A 22,008-nucleotide genomic window follows, 5' to 3' on the forward strand; every position below is an offset into this window, starting at 1 on the left:
AAGTAGGCGTCCTTTAGGTCTAGTATAGCCATAAAATTACCCTGTAGGAGAATTTGAATAACATCCTGTAGAGTAACCATATGGAAATGTTCGGAGAGGATGTGCTGGTTCAAGAGTCTGAGATCTAAGTTTGGTCTTAGTCACGTGTCTTTTTGGGGAATGAGAAAATACAGAGTATACCCCTAGTCCCTGCTGTTGAAGCGGGACAGGTTCTATAGCTCCTCTGAGAAGGAGGGCTTTGACTTCATATTTGGGAAGTGTTAGAGGATCTTGTGACAACCTGTGGGTGCGAGGAGGGATTTTGGGTGGTGTGGAAATGAGCTCCAGACAATAGCCATGTTGTATAATGGCAAGTAACCATTGGTCTGTGGTGATGGATTTGCAGACAGGGAGGAAAAATTGTAGTCTGCCCCAGACAGGTGTGGAGTTGTCGGGGGGGAAGGTTTAGGTAGTCACTGCTTAGCAGTGGGTGTTGCTCCACGTGTGGGGGCACCCCTGCCCCTTCCCTTGTTGTTTCCGCCTTTGAAGGAACCTCTAAAGTAGCGTTTACTAAAGGAAGACTGCCTTGTTTTCGCTTGGAAGTGGAGGCGTCTGATGTGGTGGACTTGTATGCACCCCTGTAGCCCGAGCGATGAAAAGACCCTCTGGAAGCTGTGGTCTGTAACGCTCCCATGGCTTTCGCTGTATCAGTGTCCATTTACATTTTATCTAGTGTAGTGTCTGCGTGTTCCCCAAAAAGGTGCTAATTTGTCGAAAGGCATATAATGAGTACTGCCTTCTGGCACCTCTGGTTTGAAACCAGAACACCTAAGCCATGCATGTCGTCTAAGGAACACGCTGGTATTGACACCCCTGGCAGCTGTGTCTGCAGCATCTAGTGCACATTGGATGGAGTTGTTGGTGATGGTATGACCTTCTGTAACAATTTGTTGTCCTTTTTCCAGTGTTCTTCAGGGAGGTACTGTAGCAGTTCCTCCATTTAATCCCAATAGGCTCTATCATAACAGGCCAGCAGGGGTTGAGAAATGGCAATACACCAATGATTAGCAGCCCCTGCTGCAACTCTTTTCCCCGCTGCAACTATCCACTTACCTCTTTTTTTTTTCAGGTAGTGGAAGGTCTCCAGTAGTCAGGCTATTAGCTCGCTCCTTTATGAGCTGTTGTGGCAACTATGGAGTCAGATGGGGCTTGACACCTGATAAAAAGTGGGTCACAAGGGTGTGCCTTGTATTTTTTGTCTACCCTTGGGGTGATAACTTTGGCACGGACTGGCTCTTTAAAAATGTTGTCTGCATGCCTCATCATGCCAGGAAGTATGGGTAAATATTGTGTATCCCTATGTGTGGAAAATAGGGTGTCAAGCAAAAAAATCCTGTTCCAAGGAACCTTTCTGAAGCTCAACATTGTGAAATACAGCTGCCCTGGCAATGACTTGTTGGTAAGAAGTGGCGTCTTTTTGAGGGGAGGGACGAGCAGGATATAAATCGGGGTTGTTAGGGGCAAAGGGATCAGAATTGTATGCATCTCATGGGTCAGGATCCCCTAATGGACCTTGTAACCCCCCCCCCCCCACCCCCCCCACCCCCCATCACCTGTACCTGGTGACCCTGGAGGAGTAGCATGAAGTGGGTCATGTGCTGGAGATGTATGAGGCGAAGGACGGAGTGGAGGAGGTGGTGGGGGAGGAGGAGGAGACTGATGTGTAGGACTGGTGGCTTTGTCCTTCATCTTCCTCTTTTGGGGACTAGGGCTGTCCAGTGCTTCTTCTGAGGACTGCTTCCTTTTTGCTTGCGAAGAAGCAAGTGTCCGTCCTGTACCTCTTGTATCTGGATTTTCGTTGTCGAATGTCCATTTGCTCGAGAATAGGTTCAAACGGAGGCATGGAAGCCGATGAAGTCTTGGAAGGTTTTGCCTCCATAGTTTTCGGACCCTAGTGTTTCGGCATGGAACAGAGTCTTTTGGTCGGCATCGAGGTTGATATGGACGGTTGCCGGCTCGGTCCCAAAGGTCGGTCTCGGTCCGAAGAGGTCGATGCCGAAGGTTTGGCCCTGGTATCATATTTTGGTGCCAGGCCACAGGGTGGTGCAACTGAAGCAGTCTTTCGGATCCGACCAGGGCCGAAGGCATTGGCACTCCGGTGACCTCTGTATGTAAGTGTTTGGAAGCATGCTTGGGTGTTGGAGCTGGGTCACGGGCAATTGTACTCACATGCTGACCAGATAGAAGGCTACACATTTCCATATTGATCTCCATGTCTGAGCTGGAGCTTTCATTAGGAGAGAAGACCCCTTATTCTTCCTCCAAAGCTGCCTCCTCCGGAGCATGTTCCTCGGCGAAAACGCCAGAGGTGTCATCTCCACTTCTGTGAGACATTTCCACCCAACTTGCCCTTCGATCAGGTCTTTATGAACTAAAAATACTTAAACACATTACAGTTGGCCTCACAATGGTCCGGTGAAAGACATACGTTGCACATGAGGTGTTGGTCGGTGTGTGGATACTTCGGGTGGCAACGCGGGCAAAATCTGAAGGGTGTGCGTTCCATCAGAAAGGCATCCACGAAGGAAAACGAGTGTAAGCAAGAGTAGACCGGGAACGGATGGTGCCCCAGAGGGCGGTCGGAGCCCGAACCGATTGTATTAGAGAGCAGCGCAAAACTGGATAGCGTGATGGAAACAGTGCCGCCAAAGACAGTAAATGAACCGAAGAGTCGCACCAAGCGGAGTCGACACATGGAGCAGAGGCACTAACGTCTAACCCCGACGGCAGACAGAAAACAATCTAACAAAGGAGTCAATCCCTATGCGTAGTATCACCGAGAGGAGTCACCCAATCGCCTGACTCGAAAGACCTTTTCGAAGAAAAACAACTTGCAAAGCTCCAGACCCAACACTAAATGGCAGGAGTACGCAGAACATGTGTATCTACAGCCACACATGCCATTAAACATAATGCTCCCACTGAGCTAGAACTCTAAGGACAAGCACAGACCTGACCATATGCATTACAGTGCTTCTTGGACATTGACCAGTGTGTCTGCTCTAGGCTGGGAGCAATTCAGATGAGATGTGCCTAAACCCTGCTTCTCTACCAACCTTAAGGATACTATCATGCATCAATAGTCAAATCATAGAAAACGACCAAAATCTGGCTGCAGCCTTCCAGTGATCAACTCACCAGAAACGGGAAAGCTTCTCAGTAACAAGTGCAGACAAGCAGATCCCAGGAGGAGTCAATGACCCCTGTGAGCCCACTCCCCTGCACCACCAAGAACCCCTTTTAAAGTAGGAAGCATCCTACCACTGCCAGCATCATGTATGGATAGTCAACTGTTCTTGGGCCTGGGTGTTGGATGAGTGACAACAAGACACACTTGAGTGTCCTGCAACCCCACAAGGAAGTTTAGAGGATTCATAGTTTTGGCAACTGCTCGGTCTAGGGAGTTGGTGCAGTTGTCAATTGTACCACAATGTCAGTTTGTGATTGATCTTAGTCTGAATTTCACACTTGTTATTTAGGATCTGCTAAATGAAGAATACTCTTTGCACGGCTTAGGACAACCTGTGCTGCCTCACGATTGTTTGTTTTTGGAGAGCTCTGTGTTATATTGCCCCACCCCGCCCCACCCCACCCGCCAATGATATGAACCATGCAAGCGCACTGGAAGATTTCCTGTTTATAATGACAAAGTTGAGCCCCGATATCAACAGATATTCAAAAGTGGACGAAACCCCGGATAGTGGTATTATAGGTAAACGGCACCACTGAGAAGAATCACACAAAGTATCTGGATATGCCACGTTCATGTGACGGTGCTGAAAGGTGAGGAGAACCACCAACCTCCCCAGGACAGGCCTAGGCCTACAAGAACAACTAACACTCCTCAGCACACGTCGAATATAAGTGAAGTTACTTAATTAAGCAGTGTACATAGTCAACACAAAATATGTATAATAAACACGATTCTTTTCTCTTTCTTCTTGGTTGTTTTTTTGAATTTTGTAGATCTTCAAACAGCTCCCAACAGCCAACACGTGTTTTGTCGCAAACAGGGAGGTCATCCCGCGACTTTCTCAAGGCTTTGTCTCCTCTGTAGAGTCCTTCGATTTGTGGTGATACTTCCAACCCACAAAGGGTTCCTGTCCAGGCGGCGTCAATATCAGTATCTCTATCAATATCCCAGGTCTTCAGTACACCCAGTCTTCAAACCGCTGAGTTCAGATTCCTTCATAAATATGAGACGCCGCCAAACTCCTGTGTAGCCGAGTACGGCTGGGTGAACTGAAGATCTAGGATATTGATAGAGATACTGATTTTGACATCGCCTGGACAGGAACCCTTTGTGGGTTGGAAGTATCACCACAAATCGAAGGACTCTACAGAGGAGACAAAGCCTTGAGAAAGTCGCGGAATTACCTCCCTGTTTGCGACGAAACACGTGTTGACTGTTGGGAGCTGTTTGAAGATCTACGAAATTAAACAAAAACAACCAAGAAGAAAGAGAAAAGAATCGTGTTTATTATACTTATTTTGTGTTGACTATGTACACTGCTTAATTGAGTAACTTCACTAGTATTCGACGTGTGCTGAGGAGTGTTACATCCTCAAAAGTGCACCACCTCTTGAAGAAGAGTGGCAACCCGGCTATGTGGTGACATAGTGTAGTGGCATCCCAAATCAAGTGAGGGTCACGCAGCATGTTACCTCCACCACTGTGGGGAAGCTACCTACCGGCTCTCTCCAATACAAGGCCCTTTAAGTACTCACAATCGGGGTCCTTGGATACCATCATATCTGGAACATATATGAACGGATGTCTAGCGAATGTGTATGTTTAGGCTAGTAAAGAGATGAGCTTCAATGACCCAAAATGTGGTGCACAAAATTGAAATTTCTTTTTTGCTGGACTGGCGATGTCTATCTAGGATGCAACTCAGAGCTCTCAGTGCAAATGCTGTGTACAAAAAAAGCACTGTATACAGAGGTCACCACGACAGAACGAGTATACAGACCTTTTGATGCCAGTGTGCATCACACAGAGCTCTCCATGCCAGAGTACAGACAGCTTGAAATGAGTGTGAGATGCAGACTATGCCAGTGCTCTGGTGTAAAGGTGCTGAGCTCATAGAAGGGTGCAACTAGCCTTTCTTTTTTCATGGCACAAGTCCTCAATACTAGGCTAGATGAGACAGACTCCTTAAGAAATATAAGAAAGGACCAAGAACTCTTAATGAGACATTGTGATGTACGAAAGTACAAAACAAGGGAGTACATTACTGCCTGCTCTCAAAACTGGGACGGACAGAGGTAGAGAGAGTGCTCAATGAAAGGGTGCATGATACAGGCAGCTTTTTATGACAAAGTGAATTTCAGATAACAATCAATAAAACTGTGTGACGTAAACAGATTGTTAGACAGTACCTTTTAATGAGAGAAGGAGTCAGAGACAGAACTTTAAACACATAGGTGCAAGGAAGAGGGCTTACCTGTTTAATGGTTTCAGAAGTGAAGTCCGGATGGGTAAGAAGAACGTCTATATCCCCACTCGACTCTGCACCTGGATCAGGAGGGAGCAAAATAGCAGCCAGCTCTTAGTTATAAATAACAAAAAAATAAAAGGGATCCAATGGAATTGCAAAGGTCAAAAGGGTATCAGGGCGTGAAGCAAATGCCAGATGACTTATGGTGGAGAAGGCATGGGATTAAAGAATAAAAGCATGAAGGAAAGGGTTCACAGGGTAAGATATATTAGGCAGAGGGCTCATAAACATCATCTAGGTATGGCTGAGTCACACAGGGTGCTCACAGGGTTAGAATAACAGTCAGAGATCCCACTGCGTTACCACAGGCCTAAGACTTGGTATAGTCCTAATCCTGGCTTAATGGTGCTAATACAGGACACATTCTAGGCATTTATGGTTTGTTGGTCCACACATTCTAAGCATTTATTGGATGGTGTAGTTCGCATATTGGTGGACATTCTTTCTATCTCATGTCATCTGTGGCATGATGGTATCAACCTTTGATTACGAGCATGAAAGACAGCTCCTTGAAGAATGGTGGTATTGTTGGCATGCGGCTGGTCCTAGAAAAGTATTGATAATTCTTGACATCTTTGTTTGATGATACCCACTCTTGGCGCAATTCTGGTCCTTGTATAATAATATGTATTGGCATACTGTGGGCATTCTTGGTGTGATACTGCTCCCCAGTATAATGATACTTCCCATGATACTTCCCACCCAAACTCTAGAACAACCTTCCCTGCCCCTGTGATCTGCACCTACTCTATTGGGGTTCAAAGAGAGACTGAAGACCTGGCTGTTCAACAAATAGCTCGGAAGCAGTGAGAAAGACCCCCCACCCCACGTCTGGAGACCCTAACGCAGGGCTTTAAGGCAGTTTTTTTAAAAGGGGCCTCGAAACGGGTCTCTATCAGGCTCTGTTCTGTGCCCTGGCATAGGCCGTCCGTTTTTTTCCGGACTGCAGTGATAGCAGGCACATCAATGTGCGCATGCTCACACTGCTCACTTCTGACTAGTGGAGAAGTTACGGCATGACGTCATGCCAGGTGATCATTGTAGGGGAAGGGAAATCCTTTAAAGAGAATCATTTTCTCTCTGGATTTCCCTTCTCTTTTTGAAACTCAGGAGCAGCACCATTATCGTGGTGTCACCAGGGCTTTAAATGGGAGCTTTTTCAATATTATATACAAGCCATAGTTGCTGCTTATTTATCTTATGCAACTATGAACCATTGACAAAGCCAATTTTCCTGACTTGTTGCAGGTATGATGTTACTAGTTGCATCATATATCTGGATGCAATGACAGAAACAGCAAACTACAAGTCGGGCGGCACAGATTTTTAGCTTACATGTTTTAAGCCACGCCCTTAATTACATTGGCCATGCCCCTTTGAGAGACCCCCTAGTTTTTTCATCCCACTTAAAGCCCTGCCCTAACAGGTGATAAAAGAGAGAAATCCCGATTAACTGAATGATGGCACAGGCACAATGGTATAGATGAAGATATATTATCGGCATCTATGGCATGGTCGTGCCAGCCCCTGGTATAGTAATGCACCTGGACTAATGGTGGAAATTATTCTCATATTGTGGGCATACCGGGCATGGTAGTAGGCCTCTGGCATACTGGTGCAGGTAATAGCATGCAATGGACCCTCCTGGAATAATGGTATTAATGTTTGGCTTATTAGTTGCATTCTTAACTTGATATTACCCACTCTCAGTATAATGCTGGCCTATGCATAATGCTGGTTATTCTGGTCATATTTAAGCATTCTTGGTTTGACGTTGCCCACCTGCAGAATAATACTGGCCCTTGCATAATGGTGGGACTTTGGAGAATATTGTGGCATGTTGATGTCAGTCTGGTATAATGGTGCAGTTCCTGTCATAAGATGGTCATCTCTTCCAAGAGATGGTTATACAAAGGCATGCAAGGCAGAATATATCCATTAATGTCAGCAGTTAACATGCACCTATAATGCACGCCAAATTTGTTTATTTATTAAACTGGAAAGCTGATATTGTAGGACAAAAATGTGCTTTATTTTGGGGCTGAACACATGCAGAGGGCAGAATACAGAAAACACAACTACAGTCCATGTTTCACAAAAGAAAGATGCAATTTTAAAAAGCAAAGCAGGGTAGACAAATATTGACACAGAAATAGATGTGTACAGGTGTCGGTGGCTGCACATATATTACAGTTACCAATTGAACTGTAGGCTACACTATGGCTTCAGTGCTATGTATCCGGTTACAGAGGCTGAAGAGGCTCAGACTTTAAACAGAAGAGTTGCTCTTACAAGTTACTTAGATATGTAACACTTAGGACAACAAACCTACTCTGTTAGGTAATAGATCTTGCAGTCTAAAGGCTTAGACAGAGGGTAATGGCCAATGGGATAGTATCTTAAAATAGACCACAGATAGGGGCACCAATGACACGTTGGTGTACCCAACTCAACCACATCGGTTGGTCCCCATACTTTTAAATGAACTAGAGAAGTTCAGTGGAATATCCAGACTTTGTATTAATGGACACATGACTCTGCTATTGCCTTTGGGGAGACTGGCGGAGATCACCCCAGGAGAATTCCCCAGAAGAGATCTGCAATGGGAAACTGATGGGTTTCACAACTTAGGAGTGCAGATAGAGCATTCCGTTGAAGGATGCTACACATGTAAAATGGGGAGGGTTCTCCGGGGTCTTGAAGCATCAGTAGGATTTTTGAGCTCACTCCCTCTATCCATTATGGGCAAAACTGCAATAGCGGGGATAGTTTCTCTTCCACGTTGACGGTATGTGTTAAATAGCTCTTTATGCCAGATTTCGCACAGAACCTTCAGAGCATTAGATAGCTTAATAATTTCCCTGGCATGGGCAGGCAAACAAAACTTGGTTAGTCTAAATATACAAAAAATAGGCAAGCAAGAGTGTGGCATCGACCTACTGAACTTAGTATTAAAACATATAGCAGCACAGCTGCAGTATATTGTGAAATGGTATGTGGAAGCAGATAATTATAAAAAAAGGTTATTGCATGAAACTTATGGGTAAGTACCTCTCCTGGTGCTATTGATGATGGGGATGAATATACCTATACAATATCTTCACATAGTAAGCCAGACATCTACATGGGATATACCCAAAAAAAGTGTCCAGGGACACCTCCCATCTCCAAGTCCATGAGCATCTGGTGGCTACTACCAATTCTGTGTTCAGCCATGATTTGCTGATAGCCATATGGAGGGCGGGAGGACGTCATACCCTTAGTGATTTGTATTCAGGTAAGGAGTTCCTTTCTCTCACTGAGGGCAGGAAGGCATTTGTGGTGTGCCCATAGGCAGTTCCTTCAAAATTAAAAGCTGGATAGAATTGCCAGGGAAGTGTGAAAGGGAGTCTCCAATAACCCAACTATCTCGGCAATGCTGAAAATAAGCTAGATTCACATGCTAGTGTCTTATCTATACGGCGCTGAAAAACAGGCAGAAGGAAATGGTGTTACGATCACGACAAGTGTGGGAAGACGACAGAGGTGCCACTACCTGATGTAGACCAGGGAGAGCATGTGCACAAGTACAGGAGCTATCTACTAATATGATTTTCATATTAATTGACTTCAATTTACCACACTGCACATATTTGACCCCCTTTAAAAATAAGAATATATCCAGAGAGATGTTCTAAATGTCTGAGGTGAGAAGAGACTGAAACCACCTTTATACATTTAACATGGACTTGTGGGGCATTAACACACTACTAAACACAGGTAATAACTAGACGAAGATAAAAAAACATATACAAACTAACATTGAGATAACAATCAGGTATTGCCTACTGCGCATCACCCCATTGCCTAAGGGCTTATGGTACTCAGCATAAATTTGCAGAACAGGAGTGGTTACTGCCTAATCGTACTGTCATAAAAGGACTTCAACCCAGGTAAAAATAAAGGGCTGAGAGAAGGATACACTGGAGTGGGCTTTGTCGAAGGAAATAACGATGAGGGAGGTTAGGAGAGACAAAAACATCAATGAAGTTTTGGCCATGTGAGTAGACATTTAGGAACATTAGAGATTAATGGATTACTATAAAATCACTTGATAGGATAAAATGCATTTTTCGTCAAAACATATGAACGCATACATTTAGCATAATATATATGTTAGCCTAAGGAAATCAAGGTGAGAAGGGTTAAAAGAAACTAAAAGATAAAGACTCATAACTGGGATATGTCAGCTAAAATTATGTGCAAAAAAAACGATTGATGGACGGAATGCTGGACAATGCAAACATTCACCCCCAGTCACAAGGATCTGGGTTTAATCCATCATTCTTTTGCTCACCACAACACCCCAGTTTGGACCCAGCCATATGCCAATCAGTCTTGACCCAGTTCCTTATGGGAACAGTCCAGCTCAAACTGCCAAGCCAGGTCCTCCCTGGAACGGAAACTGGCATCCTGGGACCGGTTTCAGGGCATCACCCTTCATCAGCCAGGCTAGCTTGAATCCAGTGGTGTAGTGAGCACGGGACCCATGTCTGGGCATACCCTTCCCACTTAGGGCGACATATGCAAAAGAAACAAATGATGGACGGAATGCTGGACAATGCAAACATTTAACCCCAGTCACAAGGATCTGGGTTTAATCCATCATTCTTTTGCTCACCACGCCACCCCAGGTCCTAGGATGCTTGTTTCCAGTCCAGGGAGGACCTGACTTGGCAGTTCGGCTGGACTGTTCCCATGAGTCACAGTGTCATGACTGATTTGCATATGGCTGGGTTCAAACTGGAATGGCATGGTGAGCAAAAACCACAATGGATTTAGGCCCAGATCTCTGTACCGGGGTGAATGTATGACATTGTTCTGCATTCTGCCTATCAACTGTTCTTTCTGCATTTGTCACCGCGAGTGGGAAGGGTATCCCCAGACGTGGGTCCTATGCTCTCCATGCCACTGGAGTCAAGCTATCCTGGCTGATGAGGGGTGAAACCCAGAAACCAGTACTAGGATGCTTGTTTCTAGTCCAGGGAGGACCTGGCTTGGCAGTTCAGGCTGGACTGTTCCCATGCGGCACAGGGTCAAGAATGATTTGCATATGGCTGGGTTCAAACTGGAATGGCGTTTTTAGGGCAGGGAGGGTCGGTATTAGAGCTCAGGACAGGGGGCGGGTGGGGGGGGGGGGTCGAGGTAGTTTTAAGGGCACAGCGGGGTTGGTTTTAGGGCCAGGGTGGGGGGGGGCAAGGATCAGGGTAGTTGTAAGGGTTGGGGATGGGTTTTAGGGCTGGGGAGGGGCCGTTTTTAGAGGTGGGGTGTCAGTTTTAGGGCTCAGGGCAGGGTAGTTTTTTGCAGGCTGAGTGTTAGGGCTCAGGGTGAGCTGTAGGGGTAGTTTTAAAGGCTGGGTGGATTGCATGGCTGGGCTATCAGGTGTAATGGTGCAAGGCGGCGGCTGGGGTCTGCAATTTACCATGCATTTTCCTTTAGCAATCATGATCTTACAATGAAATTCGAAGTAAAGGCATACATGTAAGGTCGCAGTTGTGGTTTAGACAGCTTTGTATAGGCATGCGTGGTTTAGGCATGTGTGAGAAAGTGCCTCTTTTGACCTGGTTAGCCCCCACTTTTGCATGTTATTTATGTGGTTTCGATTGTAGTGCACAGGGTCCCTGCCAACCAGGTCCCCATGTGCCAGTGCTTCCTCCCTAAAAACTATTCCACAATTGGTCCAATCTTCGGAACCAAAACTCAGCAAGGGGCAAGGGTCAGGTGAGTACTAAAACTGCACAACCAGCGACACAGGGGCATCCAGGAGCAGAGGTCAAAATCAGAATTTTTGCCTAATGCTTTTTAATGGAGACTGGGGGTGCCTGGAGCCAAACTATGTGCAGATAAGTAGATCGGTTGCAGGGGCCAAGCTTTGGGGGTAAGTTAAGCATGGTGGGGGGCCACAAAGCTGCACCAAACATACACCACCAGTGGCACAGGTCGCAAGGGTGCAAATTCAGTCAGGCGCCTAATGCTTTTCAATAGAGAACTTGCTTCGGACAAACAGGCTGCAGGCATCGCACCGGAGGTTGCAGGAGGGAGACCAACGACAGCAGAGGCAAGTAGAGATGTAGGGGGTTGTAGGGGTACCATCGGTTCAGCTCACCATGGCCCATGGGGCTTTGGGTGCAAGGTTATCTTTCGACGTCGGAGTCTTCTTACCGGGGCCGGTAAAGGGGAGCATCTGGATTCACACTGCAGGCACCGCCATGAAGATCAGGAGAGGTCAGCCAACGATGGACACGAAGTCAGGATCACTGGGGAGACTTCACTGCACAGGTGAGCCATTCAGACTAGGGCTGTGAGCATCGGGTACAGAGTGGGCAGGGATCGCGGTTTCAGCTGGATCTGGAGCCGGTGGAGTCGGTTTCTTCTAGGCAGGCATGCTGTTTACAGGAGATTGGAGTCTTTTTCGCAGGTAGTAGTCCTCCAAGGGTTTCAGAGGTCTCTGGCTGCAAGAAAGGTCGCAGGTTTGCGGAAGCTGGAGACAGGCTGGTAGGGCTGGGACCAAGGAAGTTGCCAGCTTCAGTCTTCTCTTCAGGGATGTCTTCTTAGGTCATCGCAGATCTAGTTTCTAGGTCTGGGGGAGCCACCTAAATACTAGATTTAGGGCCGTTTTAGGGAAGTAGCAGGTAGGGCCAATGGGCACCTTACCTGGGTTGACTACAACCTCTATTAAGCCACTGTCCTGTGGTTAGGGACATAGACCTAGACCGGATTGGAGGGGTCCCCCACATCTTCAAGATGGCAGGGACAGAAAGATGTGCTTCACCTCACCTCCCCCACCTTAGGGGTGGCGTTAGCAGAGGTGGGCACCATCTGCTGCTAGCAGCAGAGGCTGGGGGTCGCATTACAAAGCCGGCAGGACTTCAAAGCTTCTCCCTTCAAGGTGTGACACCTCTGCCCAGGATGTGCATTGTCTTTGGTCCCAGAGATCAGACGCTCTCTACCCAGGGGTCCAGAAACATGTCTGGTTGCGGCTGGCTGCTTACTGCCGGTCCGAGACCGCACCAGGGTTGGTAGGTTTTCAGGGAGCACCTCTGAGGTGCCCTCTGGGTACATGACACAGTAATTCACACATTGGCATCAGCGTGGATCTATGGATAGGAGTAGTTTGATAACAGTGAAGCCATTATGGCGCTGTGGAACTAGAGTGGTTGAGATTCCAGCCCATGTACTCTCTATGGCTTAGCTGGCACTTACAATATTAAGGAAAGGACCCCAATTTTGTAGGTGCATATCTGCTCATGCACATATGCCCTCACCTGTGGTATAGTGCTCCCTACCTTAGGGCTGTGAGGTCTGCTAGAGGGGCGATTTACCTTTACCCCCAGACAGTGCTGGCTGACTTTGTCGTTTCCCCCCCCCCCACAGAGGCATACAAGCTGCAAGGGCAGTGGCATAGTCCCAGTGAGGGAAGTCCCAGGGGACCCTCTTCAGCTACCAGGCCCTAGGTACCAAGGTACCACTTAGTAGGGACTTACAGGGTGTAGAAGTACCAAATGGGGATATGTTTTTAGGGAAGGAGTACTGGCACAGGGGACCTAGATGGCAGAGACCTTGTGCACTACAATTGAAACCACGTCAAAACTAGGCAAAAAGTGGGGGGCTAACCATGCAAAAAGAGGCACTTTCTCACACTGTACAAAAGTGATGAACAAGTTACTTACCGGTAACGATGTATCTGTAAGAAACATTAGTTAGTTAGATTCCTCACCTTAGAATATGCCCAGGCGTCAGACTGGATCCGGAAGATTTTTCGTCAGCAATACCCCTTGCGCGTCGCTAGGCGTCGTCTGCGGCTCCGCGTCCGTCGTCGGCGTCGTGCGCCGGAATGACGTCATCGGAGTACTTAGACGCCGCCCTCGCGCGCTGACGTCAGTTCTTGTACATAGCTTTCCGCGCCAGGAACGTAGAGCCATGCAAAGACCGACACTGGTGCCAAAAATAAAATCTAGGGGCCTGAAAAGGATAACCTTAACCCTAGATGTCAGTTCGCAGAACGGGGAGGATGGGTGGGTCGGTGAGGAATCTAACTAACTAATGTTTCTTACAGATACATCGTTACCGAAGGTAAGTAACTTGTTCATCTGAAAGAAACACGTTAGTTAGATTCCTCACCTTAGAATAGATACCCAAGCAATACCATCCCCGGTGGTGGGTCTGCGAACCAAGATCACACCAGAAAGTCCTGGAGGACAGAACGGCCAAAGAAGCCATCCCTCCGGACTTGGCTGTCAAGGCAATAATGCCTGGCAAACGTGTGTAGCGAAGCCCACGTTGCCGCCTGACAGATGTCCTGCAAAGGGACACCCCGTCCCAGAGCAGTAGTAGCCGCCGTGGCCCGAGTAGAATGGGCGCGCAGCCCAATAGGAGGGTCCTTTTTTGCCAAGGAATAACAAATTTTGATGCACAAAACGACCCACCGAGAGATGGTCCGTTTGTGCACAGCTTTCCCCTTCTTAGCACCCACGTATCCAACGAAAAGTTGGTCGTCCACACGGAACTGCTTTGTGCGGTCCAAATAAAAGGAGAGCGCACGTTTTGGGTCCAGACGGTGGAGCCGCTCTTCCTCTTTGGAAGGGTGCGGAAAGAAGGTGGGCAAGGTGACAGATTGCCCAAGATGAAAGGGGGTCACCACTTTCGGAAGAAAGGAGGGACGAGGCCGAAGGACAACCTTGTCCGGATGAACAGAGAGAAAAGGAGGCTTTGAGGATAAAGCCTGGAGCTCACTCACCCGTCTAGCCGAGGTGATGGCTAACAGAAAAGCAGTCTTAAGCGTCAGCAGACGAAGAGGACAATTATGAAGAGGCTCAAAGGGAGCGCACATTAGAAATGTGAGAACAAGATTCAAGTCCCACTGAGGCATTACAAAAGGGACAGGAGGGAACGTGTGAGTAATGCCTTTTAGAAAGCGTGTAACTACAGGGGACTTGAAAAGAGAAGGCTGATCAGGAAGCCGCAAGAAGGCAGAGATGGCAGCAAGATAACCTTTCAAGGTGCCCAGGGCAGAGCCCTGCCGGGCCAAAGAAAGAAGAAAGAGCAGAACCTCAGAAAGAGGGGCGGAAAGGGGATCCACAGCCTTTGCTGTGCACCATGCCACAAATTTGTTCCACCGGCAGGCGTATACCGTCTTTGTGGAGGGACGCCTGGCTGCCAGAATGATATCACAGACTTCAGGAGGCAAGTCAAATGGCATCAACTGCCGCCGCTCAATCTCCACGCATGGAGGTGGAGGCTGGACAGGTTCGGGTGGAGGACCGTCCCCTGCTGCTGCGACAGAAGATCCTCCCGAAGGGGCAGACGTATCGGAGGATCGGTCAACATACTGATTAGCTCGGGATACCAGTACCTTCGTGCCCAATCCGGAGCCACCAAGATGACTTGGGTCCGGTCGTGCCTGATCTTCAGCACTCTGGGCAGAAGTGGTATAGGCGGAAAGGCGTACAACAGACCGCAACTCCACTCGTGACGAAAAGCGTCGCCGAGCGAGTGCCGCCTTGGAAATTCCAAGGCGCAGAACTGCTGACATTGCGCGTTCTCTTCGCTGGCGAATAGATCTAACCAAGGCTCTCCCCACTGCTGAAAGAGACCTTGCGCCACTTCGGAGTTCAGACGCCATTCGTGATCCATCATGCACCGGCGGCTGAGTTCTTCTGCTCTGGCGTTCAGAGAGCCCGCCAGATGTTGAACCACTAGGGTGACGCCCTGGTGTTCCAGCCATGTCCAGAGGCGCAGAGCCTCCTGACAAAGGGTCCACGACCCCACCCCGCCCTGTTTGTTGCAATACCACATGGCGGTGGTGTTGTCCGTGAACACCTGCACGACACTTCCCCTGACAGAGGGAAGGAAGGCTTTCAGTGCAAGTCGGATCGCTCTCAACTCCAACAGGTTGATGTGGAGACGAGACTCCGCCAGAGACCAGAGGCCTCTGATCTCCGCCTCTCCCATATGGCCACCCCATCCCAGGAGGGACGCATCAGTCACTACGACATGCTCCGGTTGGGGAAGGGAGAGGCTCTTGCCCGTGACCCAATCGCAGTCCGTGAGCCACCACTGCAACTGCTGTGTAGTGCCCTCCGAGATCAAGACATGGTCGGACAGGTTGCCGTGATGCTGGGCCCACTGAAACTTCAGGTCCCACTGCAGAGCCCGCATGCGCCGCCTGGCGTGATGCACTAGTAGGATGCAGGAGGCCATCAGCCCCAGAAGCCGCAACACTAGCCTGACCGAAACCCAGGATAGAGGCCGAAAGATGGAAATCAGGGCCTGTATATCCCGGACCCGCTGTTCCGGCGGATAGACCCGGAACTGCGCCGAATCGAGAACCGCTCCGATGAAGAGGAGCTTCTGAGAGGGACTCAGGTGTGACTTCGGCACGTTGATGGAAAATCCCAGCAAATGCAGGAGATCCGCCGTAGTCTGGAGGTGGGAGACGACTGCCTGGGGCGAGCCTGCCTTCAACAACCAGTCGTCGAGATAGGGGAAGACTGGAACCCCTGATCTGCGCAGATGAGCTGCGACCACCGCCATCACTTTCGTGAACACCCGAGGGGCACTGGTAAGGCCGAAGGGGAGCACGGTAAACTGAAAGTGCTCTTGACCCACCGTGAACTGCAGGTAACGCCGGTGGGCCGGCAGGACGGGGATGTGGAAATATGCGTCCTGCAAGTCCAACGCCACCATCCAGTCTCCCGGGTCTAGGGCAGCTAGAACCTGAGCCAAAGTTAACATCTGGAACCTTTCCTTCCGGAGGAAGGCATTGACGTTCTGGAGGTCCAAGATAGGGCGTAGGCCCCCTTTGCCCTTCTTGGGAACCAGAAAGTAGTGGGAACAACAACCACGACCTACTTCTGGGCTCAGAACGCGCTCGACGGCCCCCTTGGCCAAGAGGGCCGAAACTTCCTCGTGGAGAAGATTCAAATGATCCCCCGAGATACGGTGGTGCTGCGGTGGCATGGCTGGAGGGGTCTTCTCGAAGGGGAGGGAGTAGCCCCTTCGGACGATTTGCAGCACCCACCTGTCCGATGTGATGGACCGCCAGTGGAGCAGGTGATGGTGAACTCTGCCGCCCAGTGGCGTGGAATGGGCCTGAAAGCTCGGACTAGGAAGGCTTTGAGGCGGATGCTGCCGGGGTGGATGTGGGCTGACCGCGTCATCCTCCAGAACCGCCTCGGCGGAAACCACGTCCGCGACCGCGCGCAGGTTGGTTCTGCGGCTGGTGGCTAGGCGTACGTGAGGAGGCACCCCTTCCTTGGCCACGAAAGGGGCGAAAGGCGGAAGTTTGCGACCGCGGGGCCGAGAGGCCCAAGGACTTGGACATAGCCCGGGAGTCCTTAAAGCGATTTAGCGCACTGTCCGCTTTCTCGCCAAAAAGGCGAGTGCCATCAAAGGGCATGTCCATGAGAGTGCTCTGGACATCACCCGAAAAGGACGTGGACAGCAGCCAGGCGTGACGTCTAAGCGCCACCGTGGTAGAAATCGCCCTACCCAGCGAGTCCGTAGTGTCAAGCCCCCATCGGATAGCATGTCGTGCTGCATCCCTCCCATTGGCCAGAGCCTGGGTAAGTCGTGTCTGGACCTTCTCCGGACACAGGGGCAGCACGTCCTCCACCGTATCCCACAGAGAGTGGGAATAACGGTCCAAGAGACAGGCGGTGTTCAAGGACCGCAGGCCCAAACTAAGGGAGGAGAACAGCTTTTTGCCAAACTGTTCCAGTTTCTTGGAATCCCGGTCCGGCGGAGCGGTCGGGAAGGAGGATTGGGAGGTAGAGGCCTGGATAACCAGGCTCTCGGGGGTAGGGTGTTGGGACAGAAAACTGGGGTCGCCCGGAGCAGGGCGGTGGCGCCTGGCGACGTTCCTGTCCACAGGAGGAACTGTGGAGGGCTTGGACCAGGTGCCCTGCAGAACGTCAATCAGGGCCTCATTGAATTGCAGCAGAGGCTCAGTAGAGCTTGCTGCAGACTGAAGCACCTCAGTGAGGACGTTCGTCCTCACAGCCACGGCAGGTAGCTCGAGCCCAAGGGCTGCGGCCGCCTTGCGCAGCACCACAGAGAAAGCAGCACCCTCCTCCGAAGCCATAGTCGGAGGAGAGATGAATCCAGTGTCTGGAGAGGTATCCAGACCACTGGCCTCCCCCAGTTCATCTGCCCAGTCCTGTGACAGCTGAGTCTGAACGGCCATAGGATCCTCGGATCCCTCCCATTTGCCCCCGTCATCCGATTCCTGGTATGCAGGAGGAAGGATCGGAGCCGGGCGATAGACATAATGTGTCTCCAGCGGCGCCGAACGCGGCGTCCATCAACGCCGTAACGGCGCCGGGCCCGGAGCGGGGCTGAACTGGGGCTCGACGCCGAGCGGAGCCGGCGTCGGAGGTGGTACCGGTGTCGACGCCGGCGGAGGAGGCGTGACGAGGTCGACCGGCGTCGGCGGGGACTCGGGAACGGGTCCCTCGGGCACTTGCGGCGTCGAGGCCGGAGCCGTCGACGGCACCGGGGCCGGAGCCGCCGGCAGGCAAGGTTGCCCAGTCGGGTCCGCGGGGCCCGAAGGCGCGCCAGCGGGCGTCGATGGCGGAGCCAGGTTCCTCATGGCCGAGAGGAAGGCACTGACTTCCGCCGGCGTCGCGTCAGTCCCAGGGACCGGCGGGTATGGGGACTTGCGCGGCGCCTGCGGCTCTGCTGGAGCATCGGGGGTGGAACCACCCTGACCCTCGGCCGAGTCGCGCGACCGGCGAGGGGAGTCCGAAGAGCGGTGTCGCCTCTTGGACTTCTTGGAGTGCTTCGACTTACCCGAAGACTTGGAGCCAGACGATCGATGATGACGTCGGCTGCGGCTCCGCGACCGATCCTTGGACCTCCTCCTGGACCGGGATCGAGAGGGGCGCGGAGCCGAGTGGCGTAGCTCGAGAAGCTTACGGGACCGCTCCCGTCTAGCCTTCGAGGTCAGGGCCTTGCAGTCCGAACACGACTCCGCGTCGTGGTCGAGGCCCAAACAGTAAAGGCACCGGCGGTGATGGTCCGTAACCGACATCAAGCGGTTGCAGTCAGCACAGGCTTTAAAACCAGGCATCCTACCGGAGTCGAGACAAGATCAAAAAGGATCAAAAAACTTAGTCAAAAAAGACTAAAAGGGGTAGCTCTCCCGGATCTGCGCTTACTGGCGCGGAAAAAAGAAGAACTGACGTCAGCGCGCGAGGGCGGCGTCTAAGTACTCCGACGACGTCATTCCGGCGCACGACGCCGACGACGGACGCGGAGCCGCAGACGACGCCTAGCGACGCGCAAGGGGTATTGCTGACGAAAAATCTTCCGGATCCAGTCTGACGCCTGGGGATATTCTAAGGTGAGGAATCTAACTAACGTGTTTCTTTCAGATTTAACATTTAAGGCTAACGTGTGAGTTGTCATTCCTTAATTAGACAAGAAAGCCGAAGGTGCAGATCTCATTTAGAAATTTTGGTTCTTGGCTGCACGTTTACACCTTGACCTAAATAGGCTAGAGTTTAACCAGATTACTTTGCACGTACTTTATCTCAGGATCATCTGGTGTAATTCATATCTTTCAATGTGTGGCCTTCACTTTTCATTTTCACAATATTTGATACACTAAAGACGACTTAGCAGAAACCAACCAATACCATTTTCCGGGTCTCAAGGGTTGCTTACACGCAGTTGCAGACTAATTTCAATTAAAGATCACAGATGCTTTATGCTAGCAATGCTGCACAGAACCTTTAACTTAACAGTTTTGCTCAAAATAAAAGATCTTCTAACTGACATGTTCAATATGATTCTTTCTCCACTATGGTCTCTACTGTTTAGTGTGAGAGACAGGAACGGTGCAGCTGTGAGATTGAAATCGTAAACGGTCCTAGAGAAGTGGTCTTCAAACTTTATAATGCCATCCTCTTCACTGTGTAAGGGAAATTCATAAGCCCCTGCTCCCCCCACCATGAATGAGAACAGTTTCTCTCACAACTTGTGCAGACATATTAAACATTGCACTCATGTTCAGTAATCCCTTTTAAAACGTGTTCAAAAGCTTTACTGCAAAATACAATACTATTAGGGTCAGCCTGGTCTTCGTAAGTGTAAATGTATGCATAGTGTGATTCTTTATCAGAAATTATTGGGGGTAGGGGTGTTGAGGATTATTTGGAGGCCCTTCCCCTTTCAAACCTACTCCTAGCCAAGATATGAATAACAAGAAGTTTTAGTGTCAGCCCATTACAAAATGAGTTACTGCCACCGTCTCCCTCTCCCCACTAAAAGAAAAGCACTTATCAACACAATTAAGACCCTACAGGGTGGTCCTTCCCTCAGTTTCAAGACATCTGCCCTAGAGATTAATGTAGACGAAACTGTATTCCTCTAACACGGACCAGGGCAGCATGAGACGAGGCTACAAAATGACTGCTGTATGAGATTCTACTGCCTGGGAAGATAAGATTTTAGGGTTTGAGCCTGGAGAGATTTAGAGAGACTACTTGTTAAAAAAAATGCTGGAAGGGGAAATGAGCATCTTTTAACATTCCCAGTGATTAAGACAGAAATAAATGAGATCTTCAAATGTTTGGGATGTCCAAATACAACACTGAGTGCAAACCTCTGTTTATGCTGGAAAAAGTATTACAATCTAGAAGCAAACTGAAAAAAGACCATAGACTTTTGCCCAGGCAATTTTCCTCAAGTTTAACCTGGCACAAATCTGCTGGGCAAATAATGCACATGTGCTATTTGTGACCTCCAAATGGGCAGTTTCAATGTGCGAATAGGAAAAAGATCAGGCAATCTGTATTTAGATGGTGTGCACCATCAGTGCCCTGTATAAAACAGTAATTGCTCTGGGTTTGTGATCAGGACCTCAGCACTGAAGCATCCATTTAAAGGCAAAAAGGAGAAGCCCCAAAGAGGCTGCAGTGCTAAATATGGAAGAACGTCCAGTAAAAGCCATTCAAGTCAAACGGTACATTACAGTTTCAGGGAAGAAAGAAAGAAAATAGCTGGGAGGCACCATTTGCTTAGGCAAGTGCACTGCGTCTTCCCTTACCTCTTCTGAAGCTGCCGCACACAGTCGCTACGTACTCAGAATCCAATTTTCTCACTTGTTCCAACACAATTTCCTGCCACAGGAAGTGAGACATTATTAGAATTGCTTCTGAGGAAAAGGATCTCTGTGGTAAATGGCCAGAGATCAACAAACAAGCTCAATGCCTACTTAGCACTAGGGTGTACGTCCACTCTCAAGAGAACAGCACCACTTTGACATCTCCTCCTATAGTGGAGCTCCTCAATGTTCATCAAAATGAGGCCAGCAGAGCCAGAGTTCCATGCACTGTTTAGTACAACTCACCTGCATCTGTAACATCTCAGCCCTTGGAATCCGCTTCTCAAAGTCTTCAAAATATCTGCAGAGAAGGAAAATAAATTGCATGACCTAAACAGAGTCCGGAGGATGGAAGGATATCTAGAAATCAGAAGAGCTGCTAGTCCTGTGCCCGCACACAATTGCAGTCAGTTATCCCTGCTCTCCAATTTGAGGGCCTCCGAGTTTTTCATTGAGGCCCATGCTGTTCCTTATTCCAACTCTGCCCTCATGACTGCCAATGCACCCATGAGAAAGGACAAAAGAGGATTGAAGTCTTACACCGAGCAATGGAGATGTGTGTCTAAGCAGGAGGCAAGGATAGCGTAAACAAAGAAGTGAATTTGATGAACTTACTTCAACATCCTAATCTCATTAGTCAATTGGATGATTCAGCACAACTCTGCTCAAATCTTTGTGGTTTAGATGGTATATTATTAATGCAAATACGTGCAGTTTACTACTGTAAATTAATTTAAATGTACTGTCTCATTCAACACCAACTACTGCGAGCACCTCTTAATGCAACGATTTCACTGACAATGACCAAATGTACTAGCGTGTACAGTGTTTCCGATATCAATGGTTCTTACAAAAAAAAAGAAAAAAAATGATATTTCATTCAACAACAAAAAGTCACATACACTGCTTTTGCCCAACTACATTGGAATGAAGCCCATGAGGGAAGAGGATATCCAAGTGTGCAAGTCTCATGTAGAGGGCCCCCTTCACTTTAGCGCAACTACATATTTGCAACAACATGCCTCAGGCGGTAAACAGCCTTTAGTGCGCGGCTGCTACTGCGCATACCATTACTTCGCAAGCGTTACTACGCTTGCGATGTTACAATGCGTACCATAAGTACGCAAGTTGTTACATCGCAAGCGTTGTTACTACGCATGCGTTGTAATGGTATGCTGAAATCGATCCATGTCGTTGTAAGGAAACTGAGACTGTTTCCTCACAACGACGTGCACCGCCCCTCGGAGACGACGTGAGGAAGGTCCCAGGAGGAGAGAGGAACCACGAGGAGAGTGAGGCAAGGGGTATGTAGTGTGTTTTTGT

General features: G+C 49.2%; 1 protein-coding gene across 1 annotated transcript in view; it reads right to left on the bottom strand.

Annotated features, from left to right (window-relative positions):
- POLB (DNA polymerase beta) overlaps positions 1–22,008 on the bottom strand; it is a 188,814-nt gene that overhangs the window by 70,736 nt on the left and 96,070 nt on the right. The window contains exons 8-10 of the mRNA XM_085634088.1: positions 20,932–20,986; positions 20,629–20,701; positions 5,487–5,557 (exon numbers count right to left, since the gene is read on the bottom strand). Of these exons, the coding sequence (XP_085490214.1) occupies positions 5,487–5,557; positions 20,629–20,701; positions 20,932–20,986 (199 nt within the window). The remainder of the gene's footprint in view (positions 1–5,486; positions 5,558–20,628; positions 20,702–20,931; positions 20,987–22,008) is intronic.

This window comes from Triturus cristatus, chromosome 11, assembly GCF_964204655.1.
Source record: "Triturus cristatus chromosome 11, aTriCri1.1, whole genome shotgun sequence".
Classification (NCBI taxonomy): domain Eukaryota; kingdom Metazoa; phylum Chordata; class Amphibia; order Caudata; family Salamandridae; genus Triturus; species Triturus cristatus.